General features: G+C 40.8%; 1 protein-coding gene across 1 annotated transcript; it reads left to right on the top strand.

Annotated features, from left to right (window-relative positions):
• Nucleotides 1-910: 910 nt before the first annotated feature.
• On the top strand, nt 911-27736 carry LOC143352493 (uncharacterized). The gene is made up of 2 exons (XM_076785019.1): nt 911-1779; nt 21053-27736. Exons 1-2 carry the CDS (start codon nt 1351-1353, stop codon nt 21377-21379), a joined length of 756 nt encoding a protein of 251 aa, XP_076641134.1. The 5' UTR covers nt 911-1350; the 3' UTR covers nt 21380-27736.
• Nucleotides 27737-27823: the final 87 nt, after the last annotated feature.

Consider the following 27823-nt stretch of genomic DNA (forward strand, 5'->3'; position numbering starts at 1 on the left):
TGTGACGCATTTCGTCTCTCTCGTGTATACTCCGGTGCTGTCAGAGAGGGGATAACTTTTCCCCTCAATTCGTGCTCCCTCCCCTCATCTGACGGACACTGCTCCTTCGTTTAGCTTCCCGGTTTCCTCGATAACGAAAGTTGGAAGGGGATAAATGATCCTGTAATAAAAACAGTCTTCCCAATTTCAATACAATTGCAGCTCGTAAAAGTTCGGACTTTTCGCATTTTATTTTCAAGGGCCTAAAATAATATTTAATCATTTCAGGGCGAATGTTGTTACATCGACCTCACGTATATAGCTGTAAACAAATAATTTAACTATGTTTAACCTTGTTGATGTTTATGTCGATTCGTCATGAAAAGACGTTAACTTTTTGTTCAATGATTCATATACTCGTTGAAAAATAATCGAGCACGCAGACGCGCGCCTCCGAAATTAACTACGACTTTCCAAACATTAATTGGGTGCACTTTGATCCAAGGTTACGAACGTCCCATCCAAATTCTAGTTTTTCAGCAGGCCTGTTTATATTGAGTCTAAAAAGGAGATTAATGTCGATCTCAAAGAAGAATATTATTCGACTGGTTATCAAAGAAGAATAGGATCGAAAAGTATGATCAAGAAAATTGGTATGTAAATCGTCAGAAGGGTTCGTTGTGCAAGGGTTATACGACAAAATCATTCTCGGAGTAAGATATAGAATAATTTTTAAATATATGATACACTTTGACACGCGGTCCAGGTGATCGGTCCAGGGACGTATCGCTGTCGAGATCGGCAGTCGCACCTGTGCACCAGCATTGTTCCGTGCGGTCATTCAACAGGCGGCGTTCCCTGTCCTTCGATTGGTGCACGTGACTCGATCGCTGTTGCACGCGTGAACCAGCCTTTACGTTTTATCCGATTCCCCCCGTAGTGTGGCAACGATTGCCGACGCTGCGTGCCGCCAGTCGGTTCGAATAATCGCCTCGTGGCAGGTGTAGACGAGAATCGGCGAGCAGGAGAGTCGTCTAGTCAGAGCCAGGCCGTCGCACGAGGACTGACGAGCCGCGTCAGGTCGCGTTTAGTTCATCAGTCACTAAACAAAAATAGAAAACAGTGCCGCGATAGGACAAGGCAACAGGACGCGAGACAACGTGCGTGCCACAGCTTTCTGGCCACAGTGTGTTATATCTCGTTCGTTCCCTCGCTTTTTTTTCCCCGCCGCTGAATTCTATCGCGTGTCAGGCCCGAGACTATCTCGTCTGCTTCGGTCACAGGTTTCCGTTCGGTTTCGTTCCGTCGGTTTCGATACGGGGCGGCTTGACAATCGGCCACGAGGGTCCGACGCGAACACGCACCGCAGGCATGTCCTCCCTGAAGGGTGACAAGGCGCCTTGCGCACGTCTCTGCCATATCTTGAAATGGGAGGACTTCGACGGTTACGGGTTCAATCTGCACGCGGAGAAAGGGAAGAACGGTCAGTTCATCGGCAAGGTGGACGACGGCTCACCGAGCCAGGCCGCTGGCCTGCGACAGGGCGACCGGATCGTCGAGGTTAATGAGATCAACATCGCGAACGAGACCCACAAACAGGTGGTCGAGCGCGTCAGGGCGTTCCCCACCGAGACCAAGCTCCTAGTCGTCGACCAGGAGGCCGACGAATATTTCAGGGCCAACAACATCGTTATCAAGGGCACCATGGCGAACGTCAAGGTGATCAAGACCCCCGAGAAGAATCCCAACAGTGTCGAGCAGGAGGATGAACTCAACGGCAGCAGCGCTTCCACCGACGAGGTATGCATACGCGCGACATCGTCGATCAAAATAATTGAAAGCGATTACGGTAGTTCGGATCCTTTGAATGGTCGACAGCCGTGGCCCGCCTGTTCCTTTGATTCGCGATTCCAGTCGACGACCGATCGCCGAGACCGGTCGATCGCGACTGCAGCCACTGCTATTGCTTAGGCTTCGTTCAGATCAACTATTTGATTATGTTGGAGAAATTTATTTTTATATGTTGAAGGCACTGTGTCATATTATAAGATCAAAATCTCACAGATACGTAATCGTTGAGATAATTTATTAGTCTAGTTATCTGCATGCTAGTTGAATAAGGATTTTTTTCTTTGCGTTGTTTGGATTTCAATCGATCGAGTCGAAGCTTCGATCTGTAAATAATCGAGAGCGTGGTCCACCTGTTGATTCGAGTCGATTGATCGCCGAGAGCGACCGATCGCGATTACTGTCATTGCTTAGGATTGATTCCCATGAACTAGGGTAAGGGACCCAATTACTGTGCCTATATTAATTATACTTCTTTTTAAAAGAATGAATATTAAAAAGAGTTATATAACATATATATTAACCGATTTTCATAAAAATAATTTAATATATTCTCTTTGTAAATAATCGAGAACGTGGTCTACCTGTTGATTCGAGTCGATTGATCGCCGAGAGCGATCGATCGCGATTACTGTCATTGCTTAGGATTGATTCCCATGAACTAGGGTAAGGGACCCAATGACTGTGCCTATATTAATTATACTTCTTTTTAAAAGAATGAATATTAAAAAAGAGATATATAACATATATATTAACCGATTTTCATGAAAATAATTTAATATATTCTCTTTGTAAATACTCATTATGCTTTAAAAAGAAGTGTAATTACTATAGGCACAGTAATTGGTATCCCCCATAGTAATTGGGTCTCTTATCTTATTCGATAAATAATTAGCGAGATAATGTATTGGTTTAATTAGCTAGATGTTAGTTGAGTAGAATGATGATTTTTCTTTTGATTGGTTGGAGTGTAATCGATCGAGTTGGAGCTTCGATCTGTGAATGATCGAGCGCGCGGTCCACCTGTTGGCTCGCTGATCGATTCACCTCGAGAGCGATGAATCGCAGCTAGAGCTCTTGCTATTCATGGGATCTACATATGAGTATCTTGAGTACACGAGTATTCGGAGATTCGTTCAATTTAAATCTGAACATCTGTATCTGAGTATCTACTCGATCAAGTTAACACTAGAGCTAGTAAATGAGTCAGAAATTCTGAATGATTCATTTCTTAATCTCATCTGATGTCGTGTCGAACCAGACTCTACATTGGTTTTTGCACCAATGATTTACAACTTGTATTATTCATTTTAATTATTCATATTCATCTATAATGCCACAATTACACGTGGGAACGATCTTAGTATTTCTCAACTATTCTAAATAGGTTAGCAAGGTTACCTGTGTGAACATAGTTGAATTTCATTCTGCAAATAAAAGTGGTATTGGTTACCGGGGTATCCTATGCAGTCTAGACGCACGATTTCAGTGCAATATTTAGGAATTAATTTCAACAAAACCGTCGAGCCACTTGCATCGAAATTTTGCACGTATATTTATACATGTGTCAAGCATCAGCAAACATTTTTACAAGAAATTTTATTCAACCGTGTAGGAGTTATTAATAAATTAATTAACCATATCACGAACAAGCTATCCAATCGTTTAATCCGTTTTGAACGTACCTATCATCGGACGTGCCAAATCGCAACACAGCTAATTTGTTTAAATGGCAGAAATTGAAAGGCCAGTTTCCGGAAATTGCGTTCATTTTTTAATGATGTTGAATAAACATGAATTAACCACGATAAAATAGCCCGGTAGTGGTCTTGATTGACGTACGTGCTACCGGGATTAAATATTTACTAAACATCTGGCTCCGATAGCCTCTTCTCCTTTAAACATAGTAACGTTATCAACATACACAGCGTGGGCCATATATTATATATTATATTTGAACTTTAATGCTTCGTGTATTTTTTGAAACACCTGTAATGACTGCGTATATGTTATTTCTAAGAAATAGATACCCTGATGTATACGCATACCAGGATTACGGTTTTTATTTATTCCAAGAAATGCTACTGTTTATAAATATTTTGTTTCAACCTATGGTTTTTTTGTCGCACATCTACTTACGTACACTGTAATTATATGCAGCAAAGTCGAAATGCTTGCGACGTAAACAATATCTTTCCAGTATCTCGTGAACTCTGTGAATAGTTAGACGTCGTACAATATTACAGTAATGAGCAAGGGAAAAAATATCACGCCGGAACAACGGCAATTAGTGCAGCAGTTGTTAGAAATAAAGGCTTATGTAGTAAATATTAAAATTTCATAACTGTAAATATCAAAAAGCTGTAAAAATACAATTATGTTACTATGTACATAAATACGTGACCGTGGATAACTAGACCTCCGAACAAAAAATCTGTATAACTATTTATTTATACGACATAAGCCAATAGCATTTTCTGCTTTAGTTACATATACCTTATACATTATAAATAATGTAATTCATTTTTATATAAGTGTACAATGTTCAAGTGCAGATGTAATAAAGTTTCATGTTGTTCAGTGTACTTAAGTATATGTCCGCCACTGTAAGCACACCGACCATTCTAATTATTTCCGACCACGGTGTAGCACGTATTCGAGTAGCTTCAATCCATAACTCGTTTTTACTACGATATAAAACTAAGAACCTGTACAGACGTGTATTGTTTTCTCTTACTCGGTATCTTTAGATCGTGAGTCAGACCGCTGAGAGCCGATTACTTCGACACGTTGAGATTTCTTTTTAATTAACGAGTTATTACCTTGGATTTGTGGTGTGTATGCTTGTATTATGCATCAAAGGAGTATTTGCATTGCCAGTTTTTTTGGATATAACTCCCAGTAAAGGAGTAACACATTGATGTAACTAAAAACAAGTTTTAACGCGTCATTGTGTACAGAAACGGAAAAACATTGAAATTTCATTTACTGGAGGCCTATTAACCATCGGACTTCTGCGAGTTCTGGGCCTATGCCGGGGCCATTTCTGACCCACGCCGATATTTCACTAGTTTTCTTTCGATATAAGGCGACGGCTCGGGGCGGGATAAAGAAGAAGAAGAAGAGGGGATAGCGATTTTCTTATTACGATTTTCTTATTATTAATATTGGTATAATTACGGGTCACGAATGACAGCATATTGAATCGTTGTTCTAAAAGGAAGCTTAAAAATCATATTTTATAGAATAATCCTAAGAAAAACTATTAGATTACATTACTGGGGGAGAGTTGTAGGTTCACCATTGAAATTACTATTATCGTTGAAGGAATTATAAAAAAATCCCTAGACTTTCAAAAATTAGGGAATAATCGCCGGTACATAGCCTGTTGCTGGTTTGTATGGTATTTGCATAATACATGTGACTTTTGGGTTTATACAAATAGTTTTTTAACCGAAATAATCGTCGGTAGATAATGTGTTAAAATTTGCATGTTGCTAATTTGTATAGCAATTGCGCACACGTGACTTTTGGGTCTATACTTTTCTAACCCGGTTTACGTATGAACGCATGTACGTTTAAAAATATAGAGTGTCGTTTCGTCGACTATTACGCAACAATAAACAACTTAACGCGCTTCGAACTGCATGATATTAATGCAACAAAGCAAATCAGAGTACTTTTCCGTGTAGAGTGCGAATAACCATTACCACGAGCTCATCAATAAGCTGTAAACCAGCATAAAACTCGGCGCGTGCACGATCCGTAATAAGAAAGCAATTGTTGATGCGTATTGTGCCCGGAGCGTAACAAGGTGTACTCGGATTGCGTAAACGCATTTCGCGCGTAATCTTCGCGAGCATGATTCGCCGTATCCTTGTAACGTCGTAAACGATCGCCGGGGAAAAGTAGCCTCACACACCGGTGTTTTTACGTATTTAGCGATAAGCGTGTAAAGCGTTCGCAACCGACCCTGCGGTTTTGTCTTCGAACATCTGTGTTTACGCGGGTTGCCAGCCCAACAACGAAGCGAGCTGGTGGATTTAAAAAAAGAAAAAAAGAAACGAGGTTGAAACACCATACGGCAAGAAGAATGTCTCTTCGCGTACACCATTGTCCCCCGTTTTCAATTAACCGCGCGTGAATTTATGGTTCGCCGGCCGAGTTTAAAGCTATTCGGGTCGGGCCGCCATTTCCATAAAAAGCTGCACTGTGATAGAAATGGAAAGGAATCATTTGTTGACTAAAATGGTGCCGCGCCTTTTTCATGCACTTAAATGGCGGCTTTGGGGAACCAGGAAAAATTTGAAATCACATTTGCCGTGCTGAATGTGTTTGTATTTTAATCGTCGCGCGTGTTTCAGGATGGAATCTAAATTTTGGATATTTAATTTTATGCAAAATTCTTAACAAAATTTAATTTTCGAATTTTGTTCCTTCTCTATTCGTGTTGTAAGCGTTGGACTATGGAAAATGTAGTTGTACAGACCCAAGTACGTTACATTAAAAAATAAATGGACTGGGATTTTTATGCAAAATAAAAATTGTCTGCATTAAATGCAAGATACAGGAGCTACATGGACATTTATTGCTCCTTTAAAAATAATTTTAGTGTGTATTAATTCCAAGGTGCAGAGGTGTAGAGTTGAAAACAATCCAACAGTATTTTTAATTTCTTTAAACACCGTCCTGCGTTGAGTCTATTCATTTTTGTCATGAAGGCATAAAATTCGCGCTCTGCAAATTATACAAGCAAAGGGTGAAGTTAGTCTTGTTCCTATCTGACCCAGTATAAACTGTAGACTTGTAAATAAAATAGAATTTGTTCATATAAAATGTAGAGCATTATCCCAGAATATTTTGTGCAACTATTTACTTCCTACTGTGCAACTATTTACTTAGTGTAAAATGCTAATAAACCAATTAAAATTGTTAAAAATTTAAGTGCAACCATACTTTCATTCTCACTTTCTCTTGCTCGTACAATATGTTCAAATATATCGGGTAATTGTTAAAAATTCAAGTGCAGCACGAGGAAGTGGACTTGATTTCACTTCCTGTTGCTCGTTCACTATGGATATGATGGAAATTTGTAAGTTCTGCAGTCGAAGCAGCTTCGCAGAAGCAAGAAGCTAAAAGAATTCGAAAGTTGGTCAATCAGCATAGTTCGCAAAAAGATCGTCCGAGGCAAATCGAATCGGCAAAAGGGGTTAGCCGTACAAACATGTAGAAACGAAGAGTTTAGAGGGTTTTTTTTTCTGGTTCGTTCCGGCGAGAAGGCTCCGTGGAATTGCGTGACACGCGGCGTTCGAGTAGCGCCGCAAAAACGAGGAGAAAAATGTTCGTTAGCCCCCCTCGAGAAAGCTCATTTGTCGAGCGACGGTTCTTGTTCGATGACTCGCGCGAAACACGAACCGCCGACAGCCGTGAGAATGCTATCTCGAACCGGAGGATCCTGTTCGGTCCGAAGCCGAGCGAATTCTGTCGGAAACGAATTCGCATAAGCACGCGTCAACTTGCAGAAACAACGACCATTTTACGAGCGATCGCAATCGGTCTCCGACTAAACGCCAATCAATGTCGTTTTACTGGTCTCAAAATAGCGACTAGGCTCTTTACAACTTCCTGCACTTCTTCTTTCGTGAAAAAATAGTCTTTTTCTTTCAAAGAGCAGGCTCGCTATTAAAATACGAAGTAGAATGGATCTAAAAGTTACTTGCGCTTTATGTGGTTGGACCTCGTTTCAATCAATTTTCAAAAATGTTAAAAATTTTAAAAGTCAATTTTTAACGTCAAATCTATATGATGGATTGATGTAAATATTTTTTCAATGGTTTTTAGAGACGTTTCAATCGCATTTTCACGGGGGAATAAATGTCTTCAGTGTTTCGCTCGCTATATCATGCATAAATATTTTAGGGAAAAGGGAACGACGTATGTATCGCGTGAAAGTAGAAGGTCCTAGCTTAAAAATGAGATTATTATTGCACGAATCGAATGGTTACAAATTGCGTTCAGCTTCGCAGAAAAATGCAGAAACTTTTGGAACAGAGAGTGGAACTTTTTGCTACATAAAAACTGCAACGATAATTATATCTGCTGCCTCATTCCGGCGAGTCACCGATAACTCGCGCCGACTGATATCATTATCGCAGCTTCCCTGATTGCTCGAGCAGCGAGGAACTTTCATCTTTTCTCCGATTGTTAGAAGAACAACGATCACGATAAATTCGGCATCGTACGAGCCCGTGCATACAGCGGGTTTCGAAACAACCGGCGAAGAAATCGGCCGCGAGAAAATAGCATTTTCGATTGGGAGAAGATACCAGCAATCAGGCGCCATTAAGTTTCCCTTATGTTCGGTACATTTACTCTTAGAAACTGTTGCTTTCTTAACTTTTGAATATGCACACTCCACTAATTATTGGGTGCGCTAACAAGTAGACTGCGGATTTTATGCATTTCTGAAATGAACAGTCTTAAAACAGTGTTTAAGATCCAAAGAAGTTTCGAACGCAGATGCATTGTTCCCAAGCTGTGAAAATTATCAAGTAGTTTCTACGAAGAAGTTTCTCGGCGACTGCTGTTGCTTTCGATTAATGGAGAAAATTGTTATTTTGCACGAAGATCCGCAGAAACGTCCGAAGCTTCCAAGTCGTGAAAATTATTAACCCTTGTGCCAACAACTAAAATTTTTTTTTTAAATATTCGATGCCGTTGCACTTTGTGATTTCAATGCATTCACCTCAAATATAAATTGATCTGTGATCATCCAAAAACATAAAAATCTATAATAATTTTGTTATTTGTCAACCAAAATATTAAAGAAGTTTTTCAGCAAAACTGGAAACGTGGGTAATGCAACAACAGTTTTATTTTGCATAAAGAACCGCGAAAACGCCCAAGGCTTCCAAGTTATGGAAATTATTAAGTAGTTACATATTTTTAAGTAGTTCCTACGATACGAGTTTCCCCGTGACTCCTATTGCTTTCGATTAATGCAGGAAGTTTTTATTTTGCATAACGATCCGCGGAAACGATGGACGAGACCGACTAATAACGCATATTGTTAAGATACCGCGAGCACTTATATCGTTTAAAAAGAAGGACGGTGAGTTACGTTTGTATATATGTGCAAACGATTATGATGTGTAAAACGTGATCGCGTTTATTGCGATATTTTTGCTGCATTCTTACTATAAGGTCTGCGTACAACGTCGCAGATTGAAATTCGATCTCTTATCGAGCGTTCGCATGTTATACGTTCGGCCGCGTCACGGATCAAGGGGAATCACGGTTCTGGTGACCTCGAACGTTGCCATGAGAGCTGTTAGGCTCCTGTACATGATATTTGCAATATCATTTTATCCTACTGAAATTTTACGGATTTCCAAGCATTCGGACTCCGCTAAACTTCTGTCCACAAAATCTTGTGAAACAATTACAGTTAGAATTATTAACCCTCGGACTCCTGCGCGTTCTAGGCCTATGCCGGAGTCATTTCTGACCCACTCCGATATTTCACTACAGTTTTCTTCCGATATAAGACGATGCCACGGCACCGACTTTCGTCGTATTTCGGACGAAGAAGAGGAAGTGATTTTCTTATTTCGAAATAAAAAGCGTCGTCTTATATCGGAATAAAATTGTATATATGGACGCATTAACCCTGCATTACTCACATATGAGAAATCTGATCCCAGTAAACTAATTCCTAGTAATCTGATTACTCTTGCTACTTGGAAATTAATTGCTTAACCTTTTGCACTCGAGTGGTGACTCTGAAGCACCACTAGAAATTGTTGTGGCATTATTTGAAAAAAATTACAAAAAATATTACAAAATATTTGTTACATTACAAAATTTGTATTTAATGGATTACTAAACATTTAAATATTATATGCGGAAATCGGATCAGTTTCGTACGAATAAAATGAAAATATTCCAAGACGGAAGAAAAATTTAGTTTTAGAATGAAAATAGCGCCGAGTGCAAAGGGTTAATCCATACATAGTCCAGAATGTCCCACAAAAATTTCCAGGGTTTGAAAAATTAATTTTTGAAGTTACTCAACACTAGGTTTACGGTTTACCCAAAAGTGACTATTTTACATTACTGTATAAGCATAACGAGAACGTGTCTAGCCAAATTTTTAGCCATTTTTTAAACATTAAGCCTAGTAAACAAAGCGCTTATGTTACCTTATGGAAATGACAAGGCTGTATTTATTTCGATTTTGTGCAATCTTGGGCAAAGATATTTGTTGATTTGAAGCGTCTACATAATTTTGATAATTGTAAAATAGACAATATGAAACCGGCTATTTAACCATCGGTGGTAGGTTTAGTGTTAATAATACATACCGAAAGAAACAAATTTGTTGAATAATTCCTCGTGGAGGCATCTTTGCAATCCCAATAATCGTGAATTAAAAATATTAGAACGCGTCCCGTAAACCTAGTGTTAATCCGGACGATGGTTAGATAGGCAAATGTTTTTTTTTATCTCTACCAGAATATTGCTCGGATGTTCTCGGAACGATATGCCCAAGGTTATTAGAGTAATTAGAAAAGTCATTTTCCTGTGTCGGTGTTGCGGTGAGATTAGCGTAGCTCGAACGATGACTCACTTCGCCTCGAACGGTAAAATACGTACAGACAAAGGTGACGCGACAGGTCGTTTTCGGTCTTTCTGCGAAATTCAGCCTGAGGAAATCGCGAATCTTGGGACATTTTGTAAGCACGTCGGCGCGGCTTATGCGAAAAGAAAGCATTAAACGCTTAACGGTGCCATAAATTGGACGCTGGTCGCGACTGTTTAACGACGGCGACACACGGGGGATCGTTTATTCATTAATTATAATGAGGTATTTATCGCGCATCAAGTATTCGAACGAACGTGCTGCGAAAGATGGGGGGAAGGAGCGTAAAATTGATGCAAGATAAAAACCACTGGATACATTGACACGCGAATTAACTCGTCGTTCGATCAAATTTTATGTGACGTGAATTTCAAGCACTGTCTGCATTAAACGTAACTTGCAGCCTCTAAGCAACTGGTGCCACTCATGAAACTGCAAATTTTTTTCTGTAACGTAGCTGAATTAAGCCAGGAGCAACATTCATAAACTATTAACATGGTTAATAACACTAGAAGAATTTTTCTTTTCTACGATACGAGTAGATACATATGGTGGTTTCGTCTTAGGTGATTTCTAAAATTAGACTACTCTCCTATAGATATGCTCCTAATTGCTTAAATGCAGCGAAAAGATTCTGCAAACATTCTGCAACCATTCTGCAAACATTCTGCAAACCTTGTGCTACCGTTCTGCAAAAAAATATATTTGAACATCTACGGAAGAGTATTCGATAGTCCCTCAAGATTGCAAGATTTCGAAATAAATTTGATTACTGAAACTGCAATTCTAGCCGTGAATCAATAAATAGCCTTCGGCAATACAATCGTATAGTTTCTTTCATGATTGTTATTTGAAAGGAGACTTTTCAGATGCGTCTGATGCGAGGATCGTGAAGGCTCAGGGCCGATCCCATTCGTTGAAGCATCGCCAGATAAAGAAAATGTTTTGCGATCGGTTATCAGGTGAAACTGCGTTCTCGTTCGCCTGTGTATCACCGAGAAGCGTTCTTGGATGTAACAATTACAGCGTTAATCACCGGAAGTTCCTCCTTTGTAGAACGGCGCGTCACTGGCCTTAATTCAAAGGATTGTAGGGAATTACACGACTAGGTGAAATAACGACTGCGACTAACTCTTCACCGGTGCGCATTTCTTACAGGTGTTTGCTGAATTTAACGTGCGAGGCGTCATTGTGCTTTTATCTTATCGGTTGCTCTAGTTCCTATACTTGGCAAGATCGATTTCTTTCTCAACCATCCACGGTTTAGAAACCACTCACAACGGAAATCTACAGCGAGTCGACAATAGTTCCAAACACCCCTTATAAACAAAATAGAATTTCTCAAATTCGGTCAAACATCTCTGACAAAATTGGTGCATTCATGATATTATTAACACTAAACCTACCGACACTTCTTGCACACCTATTCCTACCGTGCGTGGTCAAAATGGCCGGTCCTTAAAAAAAGTAATTGTTAATATAATTAAACGTGGATAATAGTGAATTTGTTGCTGAATGAATTAGTATATATTATCTCGTGCGGTCAAATTGACCGGCCGCGGTCGGTTAGACAAGATACATATATTTCTTGGAAAAAAATGAAACGAGAAATAAATACTGAAAAATACGTTGTATACAAACTTTAAGAAAAGTGATAATGTCGTATGTACAAAATTGTACGCGCAAAAGTTTGAAAAGGTCAATTTGACCGGCCGCGGTAGGAATAGTGTTAAAAAAATTACTGTTATATTCAGAAGAGCCTACAGAATAATCCCGCATAAAAATCATTCATCTATCTATTCTAATTAGACCAGAAAAAATTCTTAAAGTCAAAGATTCCGCTGTATTCAGTCTTTTAAAGGCGTCTTGCTCTCTTTGAACATTGTTTAAAAACTTGTCAATGTTCATAATGTTCACAAAAACTACACTGTCGTATTCAGCAGAATCTACAGAATCGTCCTAGATAAAAATCATTCACACATCTACCACAGTTAGGTCAGAAAAAATTCATAAACTCAAAAATGTCGCTTTCCGTTTAAGGGCGTTTCGCTCTTCTTGAAACACTGTTTAAACACCTACAAACTTTCGTAACGTTATACAAAAAAAAAAAAAAAAGAAAAAAATACTGTCGCATGCAGAAGAGTCTACAGAACAATCCCACGTAAAAATCATTCCCACATCCATTATGCTCGACTCGGCAAAAATTCTGAAAGTCAGGACTTCAACCACTCCTTTGGGAATAAAGGAGCAAAACGACATCCGCGTTCGCGAATTCAACGAGTTGAAAAATCCGAAATTATCGACTCGCAAAATCGCTGTTAGAGGATGCCGAATCGGTTCCCACGAGGGTCGAACGATCGATCGACAATCCAGAGCTCTGCCCATCACGTTATCTCGAGTTTATCGAAAGACGCGGCGTCAGGCGGCGGCCTCCGTCCGATCCGATTCGCCGGATTTCCGGTGATTTGAACCCGCGTAAAGTTACGTAAATTTTCGCGTTGTTCCGCGCTACGTGATCGAAGACGCCTCGCGAGCTTTTGCACGGCAATCGCGTCGCAGTTACGTGCATTCGCACGTGTGTATATATGTGTGTACGTATGTGTATCGTAGATTGCGTGTGCATTGGGGTGGAAACGCACACACGATCTCCTATCGAGGAATCGCGAACGCTCTTTTTCGTTCCTCGTTACGTGCTCGCACTTATCACAATCGGACTTCTTTTCTTTTTGTTTTTTTCTTCTTCTTCTTTTTTTCCAGGATACGTTTGTTTTTCTCTTTAACTCTAGCTCGCCTGTTCCGTGTTCACGTTCTCGCAACAAACTGTTCATTTACGTTCGCAATTCACATAGCTCGCGCACCTCCGTATTATACCAACTTGCGTTTCTCGCTCATCGTATTTCGATTTAACGGCTGGTAATTCATTCGGCAAACGTATCTTAATGCCTCATCTCGATGCTTTCGTTACGTGATTATGGCTAGGGAAGAATAGCTTCTCTATGTGAAATCTAGATGCTGGTCGTTGGTGTATATTAACAAATGAATTGTTGTTCGTGGCTGATGATCGATTTTCATTGGATTATTGCGGACAGAGTGCGGGGTTCTGTGCAGTAGAAGGTTTGGAAGGAAACATTACTGCAAGCTGTAAAATATCTATACTTTTGAATAATGTGTTTGTTTAAAGAGAAGTGCATCTATTCTTTGAAGAAAAAATTCCCAGAGATCACGGTCATGTTCAGCATTGCTTAAGTCAGTGTGTTCGATAGAAGTAGCTGTTACTCAGGAATTCTTGAACATTTTACGACGAAACAAATGACTACAAACTGTACAATATATATACTTTTAAATAACGTACTTCCTTAAAAAGAAGTCCATCATTTTTTAAGGAAAAAATTTCTAAAGATCACGTCTTTATTCATCATTGCGTTCGAAGGAAGTACGCTGTTACTCGGCAATTCTTTAACATTTTACAACCGAAAGATTACTACAAGCTGTACGATATATGTAGTTTCAAACAATGTGCTTGGTTTAAAACGATGTACATCGATTTTTCAGTCAAGAATGTCTAAAGATCACGCGTATTCATTCATCATTGCGTTCGAAAGAGATTGCAATCACTCAGGAGTTCTTTAACATTTTACAACCGAAAAGTGACTGCAAACATTATAATATATGTACTTTTAAATGACGTGTTTGTTGCAAAAAAAGAGTCCATCCATTTTGTCAGGAAATATTCCTAAAGATTTTATTCATCATTGCTTAAGTCACTGTGTTCCAAAGAATTGGCTGTCAGTTAGGAATTCTGTAACATTTTACAACAACAAAATTATTACTAGTCGCACAATGTGTTTACTTTTAAACAACGTACTTGTTTAAAAAAAAAGTCCACCAATATTTTCAGTGAAAAATATTACGTTCCTAAAGGATCGTCCTGTTATGTTTACCAAACTGTAATGAGCGATTGCTTAACATTTCACAAGAACAAAAATTACTGCAAGGTGTGGAATATACGTGCTCTTAAATAACCTACTTGTTTTCCAGAAATATCCATTGATCGCTTCAGGAAAAAATTCCCAAGGATCACGTTTTTTATTCATCACTACTAAGAATCATTTACAAACTTCTTCCTCGTGTACCTAATGAAAGACATTAATTTTCTCTTTAATAGTTTCATAATGTACGATCACTTTTACCGGGCATACTTTATCAGGACGGTGGATCCGTCGATCGAGAGCGCGGCAGAATGAACGCATCAGGTCGATCGATTGCCCAATCGTTGATTAAGCAAATTGATACGAGAGGCCGGGTCGGTCGGAAAGAGAGGAAAAAAAAATTGTGCATATCCGTGGCGTGCAGTCGATCGCGCGTACGGCAAAATAATTAATCGGTTCTCCACAACAGGATAGTCAATTTCCTGCCACCGTTTTCCATTGCGCAATCTATCAACTGCGCGCGCTCGCGCACGCGCACGCGGTGCGCGTTGCATGCGCTCGACACCCGCAAGAAAACGAGAGGGAAAACCAGAACGGACAAACGATCCTTCGAGATTCTTTCTCCCCCCGAGATCGTTCAGAAGTTGAGTAATGTCGTTTTTCAATAAGCCTAATCGCGTCTCGAGAATGCAGGTGGTAAACTACGTCATCCGCGACTTTTATCCTTACTGCTTGCGGTCCATTATCGTTTGGTCGATTAATAGCTGGCCATAATCTTTCTGCCTTCTGTGTTTCAACTCGAATACGGAAGCTGGAGTCATGGGAAAAATGTTTGCTCGACGAACTGTTGCCTTTTTGGAGTTGATAGTGAGCGATCCAGTATGACTCTGGTTCGAACTGTTTCATAGAAGTGAATGGTTTAGAATGGTATCGGCATTGATGTTCGTTTACGGTGGAATTGGTCTGTTTGTATGGTTGATTGCTCTGTTTGTACATTCTTTGTACACTTATGGTATGAGCAGATGTTAGGAGCATAAGGAATATTGATACAGATGGTAAATTATATTATTAAACAATAATCGGCCACTTTGGAAACTAGAGAATTCGCTATTAATTCCGTCGATCTTGAACATCGTTTTATCAATCTTTTCAGAACGTTTTAAAACCACCAAGCTCGAGTTAATTGTGCCAATCCACTGACGGAAAAGGAGCTATTAAATCTGCTTTATATGGAACCCATTAAAAACGCTCCATAATTTATTCGATCCTTGATTTCTATACCCAACTTTGTGTTTGCCATGTAACAATTTTTTAAAAATTGCAATTTCTTGGGATTGTAAAAAAGATAGTAACATAGTAAAGGAATCCAATTGCTGTGGGCGGTACCAATTACTGTACCAATTAATTAATTATACTTATTTTTAAAGCGTAATAAATATTAAAAAAGAGTTATTAAATTTTTTTCATTAAAATCAGTCAATATATATGTTACATGTCTCTTTTTTAATATTCATTATGCTTTAAAAATAAGTATAATTAATATAGGCACAGTAACTGGTAACCCCACAGTAATTGTTACATTTGTGCTTACATTGAAAATTTTATCTGAGCCCATAATATTAAAAATCTGAAGCACCCGACGACGTCATGCACCTGTCGTATTCGTCTGACGTGGAACGATTGCATACCTTTTGAAAATTGCAGAGCTCGAAAGCGTTATTTAAATAGATAAACTTTATCATTGATGGTTAATTACGTGTTACAATTTTTCAATGCCTGTGACGTAGGACGCTCGTGTTTTCATTCAATATAACAGAGAAACTGTTATTATAAACTAAATGTAATCTAATTTAATTTTTTTTTTACATTATTAATTGTAATTTAGTAATATCGCTTACATTATTAAATATTTAATAAATTGCCAAACATTTCAGTATTGCGTGAGTAAATTGCGTCAATTTCATGCACACAAAATGAAGGAATCATGTAGAATGGAAATGTTTGGTTTTCGAGTTAACATCGTGTCCGAGGGCAAAGTGTTAATATAACGTGAGGCCGTTCTTTGAAGAACTTGTGCGGCCGACATCTTGAATGGCGCCTACCAAAAAGCGCCATAACTTGTTCTGTCGCGGAAAACGTCTAACGTCGGCTTCGTTTCAGCGTCAACCCGTGTCGCGTTCGACTTATCGGTAGGTTAAACGATGCCACACGGCGAATCCGGTAAAATTCCGCACCGGGCAACCTCGAAAATCCGTTATCCGCTCTTATTCCGATTTCCGTGACTCGGGCCGCCGTGCCGAAGCGATTTTTCGAAGAAAGCGTGCCAAAAAAAAAAAAAAAGAAACGAGCCGCGTCCGCGTCTGAATACGTACACGGATAACGGGGATTCCGCTCTCGGGAAAAAGAATCGGTGCATCCCGGTCCCCCGGAATAATTAACCCGTTAACCGACTGATTTTACGAGCATAAACAATCGAGGAGGCGAAACTCGAGACCTATAAAATTAACGTAATCGGGACTCGTACCGAGTGCGACACAATCCATGCCAATAAATGCCATATGCGAATGTCGTCGAAATTCGCAACAGTATTACAACGCAAATCCTTTGTTCGAGGTCTCCACTATATTCGATTTGTTCAAAGTTGATAGTACTGCGCTAAACTGCTAGCAGCGTGTGCAAGATTTTGAATTCAGCTATTACTTTTCCGAGTTGCCGCTGCAATTTTATCTCTTCCGAGATTAGGATGCACCGGCACGCGTTCGCTCGCGGTGAAACGCGTACGTGCAGCCGGTGCATCGCTTGGAAAATAATCAAATCGCAGGGTACTGCCAGTCGGACGGTGCTGCAACGCTGTGACACAGATTCTGGAAATTTTATAGAGAGGCCGTGGATCGTCCCGATGCGTAAACACCGTCTTCTTTGCGTACAACTATCGTTCCTCGCGACGATACGGCGTTATTACACGCGGGACAAATTTCTCGGAACGCGGAGAGGAAAGTCGGATAGCTGATTCCACTGGTATTTGAGCAACACCGTAGTTGTATGGTCGTCGAATGCGTCCTAAGTTGCTCAAGAAAAATTAAACAACACATTCTGTAAAAAAGACATCTCCGATAACCGTTTATTCAAAATCAATATTAAATGTGCAAATAAAACGTTCGGTAAACCGTGCGCAGTATTATGCTTAAATTATCATAATTTCATAAAAAAAAAAGATCGAACAGCAATAAACTCAGGCTCATTTCGCTGCCCCACCATTCATCTTCTCCTTGTCCGCATGATCTAATCAGTGCGAGACCAAAAGCATCGCGCATGCCACATTTCTCTCAGAAATGCTGTGAATTCAATCGTCTCTGAAGTGTTTAAAAAATTTTCTTCGGGACTGAATTCGCCACAGACTTGATGATCGAAGCTTCCTCCTCGCAACGAGACCTTAAAACTTGAGGTACGATTTTTTTCGGCCGTTTTATGGAACAAAACTGGGGGACAAGTTCTGAGCACGCTGCGGCTTGCATTACCGCGAAGACGGTGGTACAGTTTCCATTCAAAGTTGAATAACTCGACCAGAAAAAATCGCACCTCAAGTTTTAAAATATCGTTGTAAAGGGGAAACTTCAATCTTCAAATCTGTGAAGGATTCAGTTTTCAAAAAAATTTTTCAAAGATTTCACAGACGATTCAATCTCGAGGTTTTCACGAGGTTTGAAACGCGAGTGCGAACCACGTCCTCGTGTTCGTTTTCAAAATTACGTCAACGCGAATGTTTCTGTCAGTTACTCTTTGTTCCCGGTAAACGAGACTCGTACATTCTGATTGATTTGTTTGGAAATAAGGAATCGGTTTTTCCAATTCCGGAGGCGATATCGGTACGAGAAGGACAGAACCCCCCCCCCCTCGACTAACATTATTTTCGAAGAGATTTAAACGGTCTGCCGGCACGAAACCGGTTTTACCTCTGTAGCTCGGCTTTATTCGTTGGAATTCTTTTAAGTAGGTACCGTTCGGAATATTGCATCAGGGCCCAAGGTCGTTTATGAGTTTCTTCGACGGATTCGTGTTTAACTATTCATCCGTGAGCTACGTTCGCGTTTATTTCTGTGTCGTGGGCATTTAAATTGCGTCTCTCCTGTTTCACCTGCTAATGCGGTTCTCGCGCCTTTTCCCTTTTCTTCGGATCGAATATTCAACGTTTTTCCCTCGAGAGACTTTGCGTTCCGATTAATCGACTGTAAAGTTAACGGTTCCACGGGAATCGTTCGAACACGTTCTGTACAAGAAAAAGAACAAGTTATTTCAGACCAATTTTAATGCAAACGCGCAGCTTAAACCCATTTGTTTCAAACTCGAACGATATTGAAACCGAAATGTCTGTTGAATTAATAATTGTTAGTTCGTGAGAGGTTTTGCTCTTTTCTGTAGAGGCAATTCGCAATTTAATTTGGAAACCCATGAAAAGTTCATTCACTGGAACTCTTACTGAAACAAGAAGAAAAAGAACACAGTTCCAATTCTTATCTTGCACAAAGGTCTAATAACGATGGTTAAACTTCACCATGGCAACCCAGAAATTTTTAACGTTTTTTTATATAATCCTACAGATCTCGACGAGGGAATGCCAAAAATCGAAGTTTTAATGCGAGGAATTCGCTGGTTCAAAAGTGACGCGTGTTTATTTGATCCTTGATCATGTTACTCCAGCGACGGTACGCTCTCGTGTCACGCTCTTCAAAACTACTCCACTCGAGGTAGACCTTAACAGGAAAAATGCAATCGAGAAAAACAAGTTAAATTCGACCGTGAACCACTTGGTCGATATCTCGCCAATTCGATTGCGCTTATCAGAAGCATAACAGCCGAGGAACAACGCGACACGTACCGTCCGCTAACTGCCTCGCTTTTACTTTCTATCTGCACCGGCATTAAGGCGAAATGTTCAGCGTTGCGCAACGAGAAATTTGTTTCGCTGGTCAAATAACGCGAGGTCGATCGATCAGCGTTACCGGGAATGTCGGAGGATAATCGCGTTTCGCGGTACCGAGTTGTCAGTGATAAGCGCGTGCAACGTTGTCGTAGCGACAACGTGGTAGGTACCAGGCTCAGCCTAGGAATCGTCTAAGAATTCTTATTTTCCTTCAACAGGATCGATTCTATCGGCTGAAGCGCATGTTTGGAGAAAAAAAAAAGTAGCGCGCAGCAACGCGATCAACCTTGATACGTGACGCGGGTTTCTTATAGGTCACTCGCGTCGTGTCCCTTTCTAGAGAGACAACTGTCTTCGTTCGGCAATTGCGTTAGGTGTCGGCGAAACTGGAATTCCTGCAATCTTCCAGTCGTCATCGTTTAGAACATGTCCAGTCGTCATTAAAAATGACGGATTTCAACAAATTTCCTATTTTAACTTCTCTGTTCAAGTACAGTGTCTACTCGATATATGCCCAAATCATGGGTCCGGCCAAGGACGCGTATCGGCTGGCTGATACTATTCTTTGATACACTGCCGAACGTAGAAAAGTGTAAACATAATACGAGTCGGGTGTATCGGTGTGAGACCACTACTAATCCAATAACAAAACTTCTTCATTTTTCATTGTTTTTTGAGTTTGATCAACATATCCTTCGCATTTTTCGAATGAAAATGATACCAAGTATAATTCCGATGATATTTTGGAATTGTGAATATCCTTGTTTGCTTCTCGGGTTGTAAAGAAAATTCGTGTACGTTTGATATCGCGACATAAATCCCGCGGATCAAGAGCATCGGGCGGTATGTTTGAAGTGATCAAACTGTTCATAGTAATCTATTTTTACAACGTTTGATACCGGGGTGTCCCTTATCCTTCATCGTTTTGACCGAGCTTGATCGAATCAAGATACGGGCTAAAATTTTCTAATTATCACAGTCGACAACTCACAGTTAACAACGCCCATAATAAACGTTCTGAAATAACTTATAAACATGTCGTTCTAATGAAAACTACAGAGTTGAAGCTTATTATCGGTGTTCGCTTCACTGTTTCATATTCAAGCTCACCATGGTCTAATAAAGCTCCATTGGCACAAAGATTGGAATAACAGAAGTTTATGTCGACTTCCAATTAAAAGGGAGTCGTTTGTGTGGGGTGATCGCTTCTGGAGCTTTCTTAGATACATACTGTACAACAGAGCTGTTCAGCGTCTGCCCGTACGGGCGGCATACAAAACGACGGGCACGAAGCCACGCCCCTGTGGGCGAGGCTTCGTGTATATGTCACACGCATTGCCACAGCTACGTGAGCAGCTGCGGCTGTGCTACCGCCCAATCCCCACTACGCTAAATCACTTGCCCGTGACTTGCCCAAGACTTGTTTCCCTGCTCTAATTTCCCCTTCTACCGCGCTATTCCCAAAGTTTCCGACGCGTTTTGTCACTGTCGCGCATACTCCGATACTGGCAGTGGGAGGGTAACTTTTTCCCCTTAATCCGTGCTCCCTCCCCTCATCTGGCGACACTGAGCTGTGCCAGTGTGCCCACGGGCATCGGCGGGCGCCCTTGCTCGCTAATAGGCATGTTGGAAAGCTGTGCTGTACAAGCCCCAGTAAACACGAGGGTTCGAACAGCGGGGTCACATTAGTTTAAAGATGAAAATAGTAAATGTTTATGTTGGCTTGTGTTTCAGAGCGTGCAGAACGTGCAGAAGTCGAACGACACGTCGCAGCACAGCGAGAGCAGCACGGTGTCAGCAGGTGCGACGAGAACGACGAGCGAGACCGAGAACGAGCCGTCAAGAGAAAATGGAAACGGGATCAGGAACGATTCGACGACAATGGGTCACGTGCACGGGACCGGGAACGGTAGCGTCGGTGGCAACGAGCCACGGCAGGGTCTCAATCTCAAGATGAGCGCCAAGGAACTCAGAGCTCAACTCGCGGCACGCAAGAAGTACGACCCGAAGAAGGAATCGATCGGGTTTAAGGACAAGTTCGACATTGTCCAAAAGTTATAACGGATCGCGCGTTATCCTTTACGGCAATCCTGTCGGCTATGGTTCCCGGTGCTCTGTGGGATCGCTCGATACCGGTAGCAGAAACTGTTCCATGTCTTTGAAGTATCTATGAGGAGCAAGCTGGTCTTGAGCTGCTTCCGGAAACGGTTCTTCGCGAAACAGAATTTTGTACGATGGAATCGTCATCCTAGGCTCTATGCTCTAGGTGCTAGGCTGTAGGCTCCAAGTTTCGAAAGTTACTAGACCCTGAGCATTTTTGCGAGATCACCGTTTGCGACACCCTATGTCCTAGACTTGGGCTTCAAAAACTTGAATCTAGGTTTCTTTATGAAACTTTCAACGCTCTCAAAATTCCACGATCCAAGCTCTAGCCTCTATGTCCTAGGTTCTAAGGTGCTAGCTTCTACGTCCCAGGTGCTAGAGACACCTGACGTTCCAACAACTCTAGATCCTAGGTCCTAGACTCTAACTTGAAAATTCTATGCCCTCGGTCCTAGTCTCTATATTCTGCGTCCTGGACCCTAAACATCTTCGCGAGACCTCCAGCGTTTGTGACACCTTACGTTCTAGGTTTCAATCTCAAAATTTGAAATCGTTAAGAAACTTCCAGCGTTCCGGGAATTCTACGATCCAGGTACTAGACTGCTGACGTTCCAGCAAATCTAGATCCTACGTTCTGGACTGTAACTTGACCGAGACCCTGTGTCCTACATCCTAGAGCCTAACTGAGGCCTCATGTCCTACATCCTAGCCAGCAAGTCTTAAATCCTAGCGTCTAAATCTTCATCGTAAACCTTCTAACAGGACATTGTAGATCCTCAATCCTAAACACTTAGTTTTAGGTCCAAGACTTAAGTCCTAATATCTCTGTTCAGAGGTTCTAGTAAATTCCAAATCCTCGATCCTAGCGTGTCATTTCTAGGTGGTAGACCGCAGGACTAGTATTTGCGTTTCTTTGCGAAACTCTGAGCGTTCCAGAAATTCCCCAGCTCTACGATGTGTCCCTCGATCCATACGGATCGCAGGCGAATTCTTTCGCGCGAACTATGCGCGACAGGCTGCAAGTTCTCGAACACGTTTCACAGTTGATCGAACGCTGGAAGTTTCTCGTTCCACTGGGTCTCGCAGCCTACGAGAACGGAGGTGTGCAAGACAGCCAAGGACGATCGCGACGAGCGACGCGGGAGAAAGTGTAACGTTGCCATACGACGCGACGCGACGCGCAAAGCGTCATCGCTAATTTCTGTTATCTCTTATCGAATTCAGGACGCGCGCCGACAGTTAATGCCCGAATGTGGTCGCACCCAAATTGTGAACGACCGAGCGAAATCCTTGTGCTGAAATACTATGATCGGGAACAGCAAGGTAGCATTGGGGGCTGAGAAGGTGACATTCAACTGTGACCATTTGCGACTCTGTGGGACAAGATTTTGGAGATGTACAGAATTGGAGTACAGTCAATCTTTTGTGTATTATGAATTCTATATATTCTTCTTTTGGCTACATTTCGTCTCTCAATTGTCATTTGACCGTGGATTTGTTTGACAAATTTTCTGCATCGATTGCAACCGACTGGAACGAAATAAAAATTTATTTCTGCTTTTTTTTTAATCATTTTAGTAAGCCGATGATAATATGTAATACTTGCACTGTTTAACCATGTGCATTCGAAGCCGTTTTAACTCCAAAACTAAAACAGCTTTTGACCTGGAATATTTATATTGAAAATGATTTACTTTCTTTCACGCATATGTAGTTTATTGCTAGACTGCGGGTCTTTATGCGGAATCAAAATTTTGTGAACCGGTTGTAAGTAACACGAGCCGAGTAAACAAGTTCTTTCCTTCTTCAATAAATTTTAAATTGCGTCTAGTCATTTTTTTGTCACAAATGCAAAAGATCTGCAGTCTAGTTACAACATTAAACGCATTGTATTCTCTTAAAAAGAAAGGAATATTGTTACAATTTTAAATAACTGTACATTTAAATATCGTTACAATTTGAAGTAACCGTGCAGAATATATTTGATGTTCTTCGCGCGAAATGTAAAATCGTGATCGTCACACTTGCCTAAGTTCAATAGCGAACGTGTTGATAAATCTGAAAAATTCTCATTCAGCACGAACGTTTCCAACACGCTGTTTTTGGCGTTCTCGCTGAACAAACATGTCTATATTTTTTTTAGAAAGGCCTACTGAAAAAGAATAAAATGATATCGAAAAGTGAATGTCACACATCTAGAAACATTAAATTTGTTTCTTCTAAACTGAAAGGGGTTAATACGATAAAAATTGGCCACGTTACAGAAGGGTTGACAGTACCATTCACTTCCTTATCTTGTCTATAGCTTCGAAAGCGTGGAAGATGGTGGAGCGAACCGATTTCTTCCGGTCCCCCCGTAACGTCTCGCTCAACTTCTCCGCTCCCAATGGGAGAGACCGGTGGTGGTTCTGGCAGTATGCGAGTTTACCAAGATCCAAACGAATTATGTAATTGAAGGAATGTAAGAGAGCACAGCGTGGCAGGAACTCGGCGACACAATACTGGGAAGAGCAGCGCGAGGTTTCCACGTTAAGTCTCCTAGCCGCGCGGAGTCAGTCGCAGGACTCGCAGAAAACGTTCGGGTACTGTCTCAACGCTGCTGCGGCATTGCTAAATATTACGACAACCTGTTGTGCAACGTTCAATTATCGTCGTCGTGATCCTTTTGCGTCGTGTGTTTCGCGGCTCGCGCGAATACCTGACGACCGGTCGCGTTACGTTTCCGTCCCTCTTCTTTTTGCTTCTTTTCTTTTTCGGGAAAGAAACGCGTTCACTCTGGCCCAGCGCATTCCATCTCGCGATAATTTCTTCCTCGGTTATGGTTGTCTTGGGGGAAAATCGTAGCGAGCAAGTTTAGAGTCTCGGTCACTGGTTAAGAAGATTATACTGTTGAGAATAAAACAAGTATCGCGACAGAAGATTGAGGATTTTATTCATTTTATTAAAAATTGGTGGATAAAATTAGTAGAACAAATATCTACGAAATTACAGATTAATAGACCGTGGATATGTCTTAAAATTCTAAATTTCATGGCTTATTTTATAATAACCAAGACGAGGCACGAGTTCAATATGTCAACTAGAACATTTCTTACGATAAGCGTCGGGTATAGATGTCATTAATGCTTGTTACTATACATAACTCCTTGTATTTTAAAAATGTATGCATCCACAATTTTTAGTTACAATAGATTGCTCGCTTCTTCGTGATAGATACTTGTAAACAGCATGAACAATCAATATTGTCCTTTTGTTTCACCCTTTGCACTCGGGTGGTGACTCTGAAGCGCCACTAAAAATTGTTATGGCATTATTAAAAAATATTACAAAATCTTACAAAATTTGTATTTAAAAAATTGCTACACATTTAAATATTGTGTATGGAAATCGGATCAGTTTCGTATGAATAAATTGAAAATATTCTGAGATGGAAGAAAAATTTGGTTTTAGAATTACAACAGCGCCGAGTGCAAAGGGTTAATTGTTGAGAGTGAAAATTAATTTCTTCTCAGTTCTGGCTTCCGGATTTACCATTTTTGCTGTATTAATTGTTGAAAGTAACTCCGGTGCTTCTGAGTAATTGACGCAGTTTTTATTTTTCAAGGAGGTTTGCAGTCTAGACATCGCACAGAGACGCAGCTGACTAATCGGCTCTAATTAATGAATATTAACCTGGTAGTCAGCTGGATAGTCGGCTACATCTCGACATAAACCTGTTCGCTGTGGTTTTAACCTAACGAGGCGAATGTCCTAACGCCGCGCTAACTAATTAACACCCTTCGACCATTGTATCAGTACCTAGGTACCTATTTTCAATTTGTCTTTAAAATTTGCTATACGTTTCTTTCGACGAATAACAAAATTGTTACCATAATTATAATTCAGTCGATAAGCTCCGGCATGAAATTATGCGCTGAACGATTATTTAGAATTAACAAAAATACTGGCACGACGAATATCAAAGTTCCAAGTTGCGCGACGCTAAGGAGGGTTGACGATTTTTCGACGTATCGCTGTATTCCGAGAGTCGAACACAGACTTTTCACATTTTCGGGTAAGTAATAGTTATTTACAAGGTACAATTAACGACTGTCGACGTCTGCAATACGTCGAAGGCTCGTCACAAATCGTCGACGACGCTCTGCAAACCGTAGAACGTATCGAACACACGCGGAAACGCATCACGATGTCGCTGGTTCGTCATTACTATCATAACACGTTCCGTCGGAGACGAGTGACTCGTCGATCTTTCCAGCGGTATTTCGAGATTAGTATTGCGTCACCGATCGCTGGTGTTCGCGAATCTATTCCGGTCACGTGTTTGATGCATTGGTCGCGTGCGCCAGATACATATTCGATTGAAAGGGGGCGACTCTTGCGCCATGCTGAAAACAAGGCTGTACTTCTTTTTTTTTTTTTTATAGAAATCGACCGCCGTATTTTTTCGAAACTTTTTTGCTATATTACCACACGTCTCAGGAAGCGAAGAGACTTTTTATTTCTACAAAAATGTAGCATTCGTAGAAATGCGTAGAAGTAAGTCGTAGTCGTGCGCCATGCTGAAAACACGGCTACCTTTAAGAATTTTATTCAGATCAACGAACCGCCGTATAATTTTATAACTTTTTGGCTATATCGCTACACGCCTTACGAAACAGAGAGTATTTTTTATTTCTAAGAAACGCGGAGTTTGTAGAAATCTGCACTAATTTTTCAGCACGATGCACTCGCGCGCTGTGCGAAGAATACGGCCGTCTTTAGGAATTTTTTTTCAGAAGAACCAACCGCCGTATTTCCTTTTTCTTTTAACTTTCTGAGCATATTACTACATACTTGGGAAGCAGGGAGTATTTTTTATTTCTCAAAAATGTTGGTATTCGTGAAAGTGTGTGGAAATTTTTCAGCACGGTGCACTCGCGTGACGCGCACCAATCAAACCGATTGTACCTCTGTTGATGCTTTAAAATTTCTCATTGCGGGAGGCATGTTCCCGCTATCAACGATTTATCTTTAGAAGTTTGAATTTTTCCTCGCCGGCACACGAGCCGCCCTTCTCGACGCGATCGATGAGTCTCGCTCGCGCGGCGTTTTTCCCGCGAACGAGTACGTAACGCGAATATCGATATGCGATTCCTGGAAACTTCGGCATAGTTACGTACCCGGAGCCATCCCACGGTTAAAACACGATTTCTTCGTATCGCCGGAGCCGCGTTTTATATACGGCTCGTCTATTGTCCGGGATAATTAGGATCGATACGATCGTCAGCCTCTTTCGTAACTCGAACACACGCTGTTTTCCATTTCAAATACGACAAAGATGGTTGTTTTGCGCGAACCGGCTGTTCCGTCCAAATTCTGACGTAACCGAAATTCTATAGGCCGCCCGGATGATTTTTTTTCTGCGAGGCTTTCGCGACCGTAAATCATCAGGAAATCATGCTCGCGTGGCGACGTTATCTGCCGGCGGCCAAATTGTAAACAACAGAGCCGCAGATAAAGCGAGTTTTGTTTTCTTTTTTTTTTTTTTAGTAGAGCTACCAGTATCGAGAGACGATCACGAGTGTCGAGCGAAAACGATCGAGCGCGAACGAAACTCTGCTCCCAAACCGATCTGTAAATTCTTTGATATTCCTTTTCCTTCTTTGTTCTCATCGAAATAGTTGTTGCGAGGAGGTTTGCTGCATAAAACGGTACCCGCTTCTGTAAATATTAGATCCTCGTGCGTCAAGGTCGGTGTTGCGATCGGAAGAGACGATCGAAACTGTGCAAAAATCTACGTACATCTGCCACGTTGATCGAATTGTTAGTTAAAATTTGGCAGATTCCGGAAAACCAACATTACCTTTTGTATTGATTTACCGAAAAATGTGAAGAAATGAAAAACACAAATCATGAAATTGATCGTAATGTCCAGAGAAGGCATATTAAAATTTCCGTAATTATTTATTTTCCGAATTTTATATGTTTTAAGACATCCAAGGCATCTGTCTTATTTTTAATATTCGAAATTTAGCAGATGTACGTGTGCTTGTCAATTACAATACAAGCTCTAGGAAAAAAGGGTCTCGAAAGTTTGAAGTTTCTCGCAAAAAGTTGTGCACCGGTTCCTTGAAATGTATATAAACATCCTGCGTGAGAGATCCAAGTTACACACGTTGTTACGATTATCGCACACATGTCGAATGTTAACTTGTAAGCGTTTAACTTTAAGCATTACGTTTGAAGACGGCGCGCTGCGTTGTTCATCAAATTACGTTTAATCGCGTACATCTGTGTATAAATATCGTTGTACGTAAACACGTCTTTTTGTCCTTATTTTTTGTTGCTTCTACTTCTACTTCTTCTTCTTCGTCCATAATAATCGATCCTCCATCCTGTTTGATTGATCAACACGAGTCCCGT

This window comes from Halictus rubicundus, chromosome 3, assembly GCF_050948215.1.
Source record: "Halictus rubicundus isolate RS-2024b chromosome 3, iyHalRubi1_principal, whole genome shotgun sequence".
In the NCBI taxonomy this organism is placed as follows: Eukaryota; Metazoa; Arthropoda; class Insecta; order Hymenoptera; family Halictidae; genus Halictus; species Halictus rubicundus.

Coding starts and splice junctions, on each gene's coding strand:
- LOC143352493 (XM_076785019.1), top strand. CDS start 1,351: ATGTCCTCCCTGAAGGGTGACAAGGCGCCTTGCGCACGTCTCTGCCAT. Junction 1,780..21,052: donor GCAGCGCTTCCACCGACGAG/GTATGCATACGC, acceptor CTTGTGTTTCAG/AGCGTGCAGAACGTGCAGAA.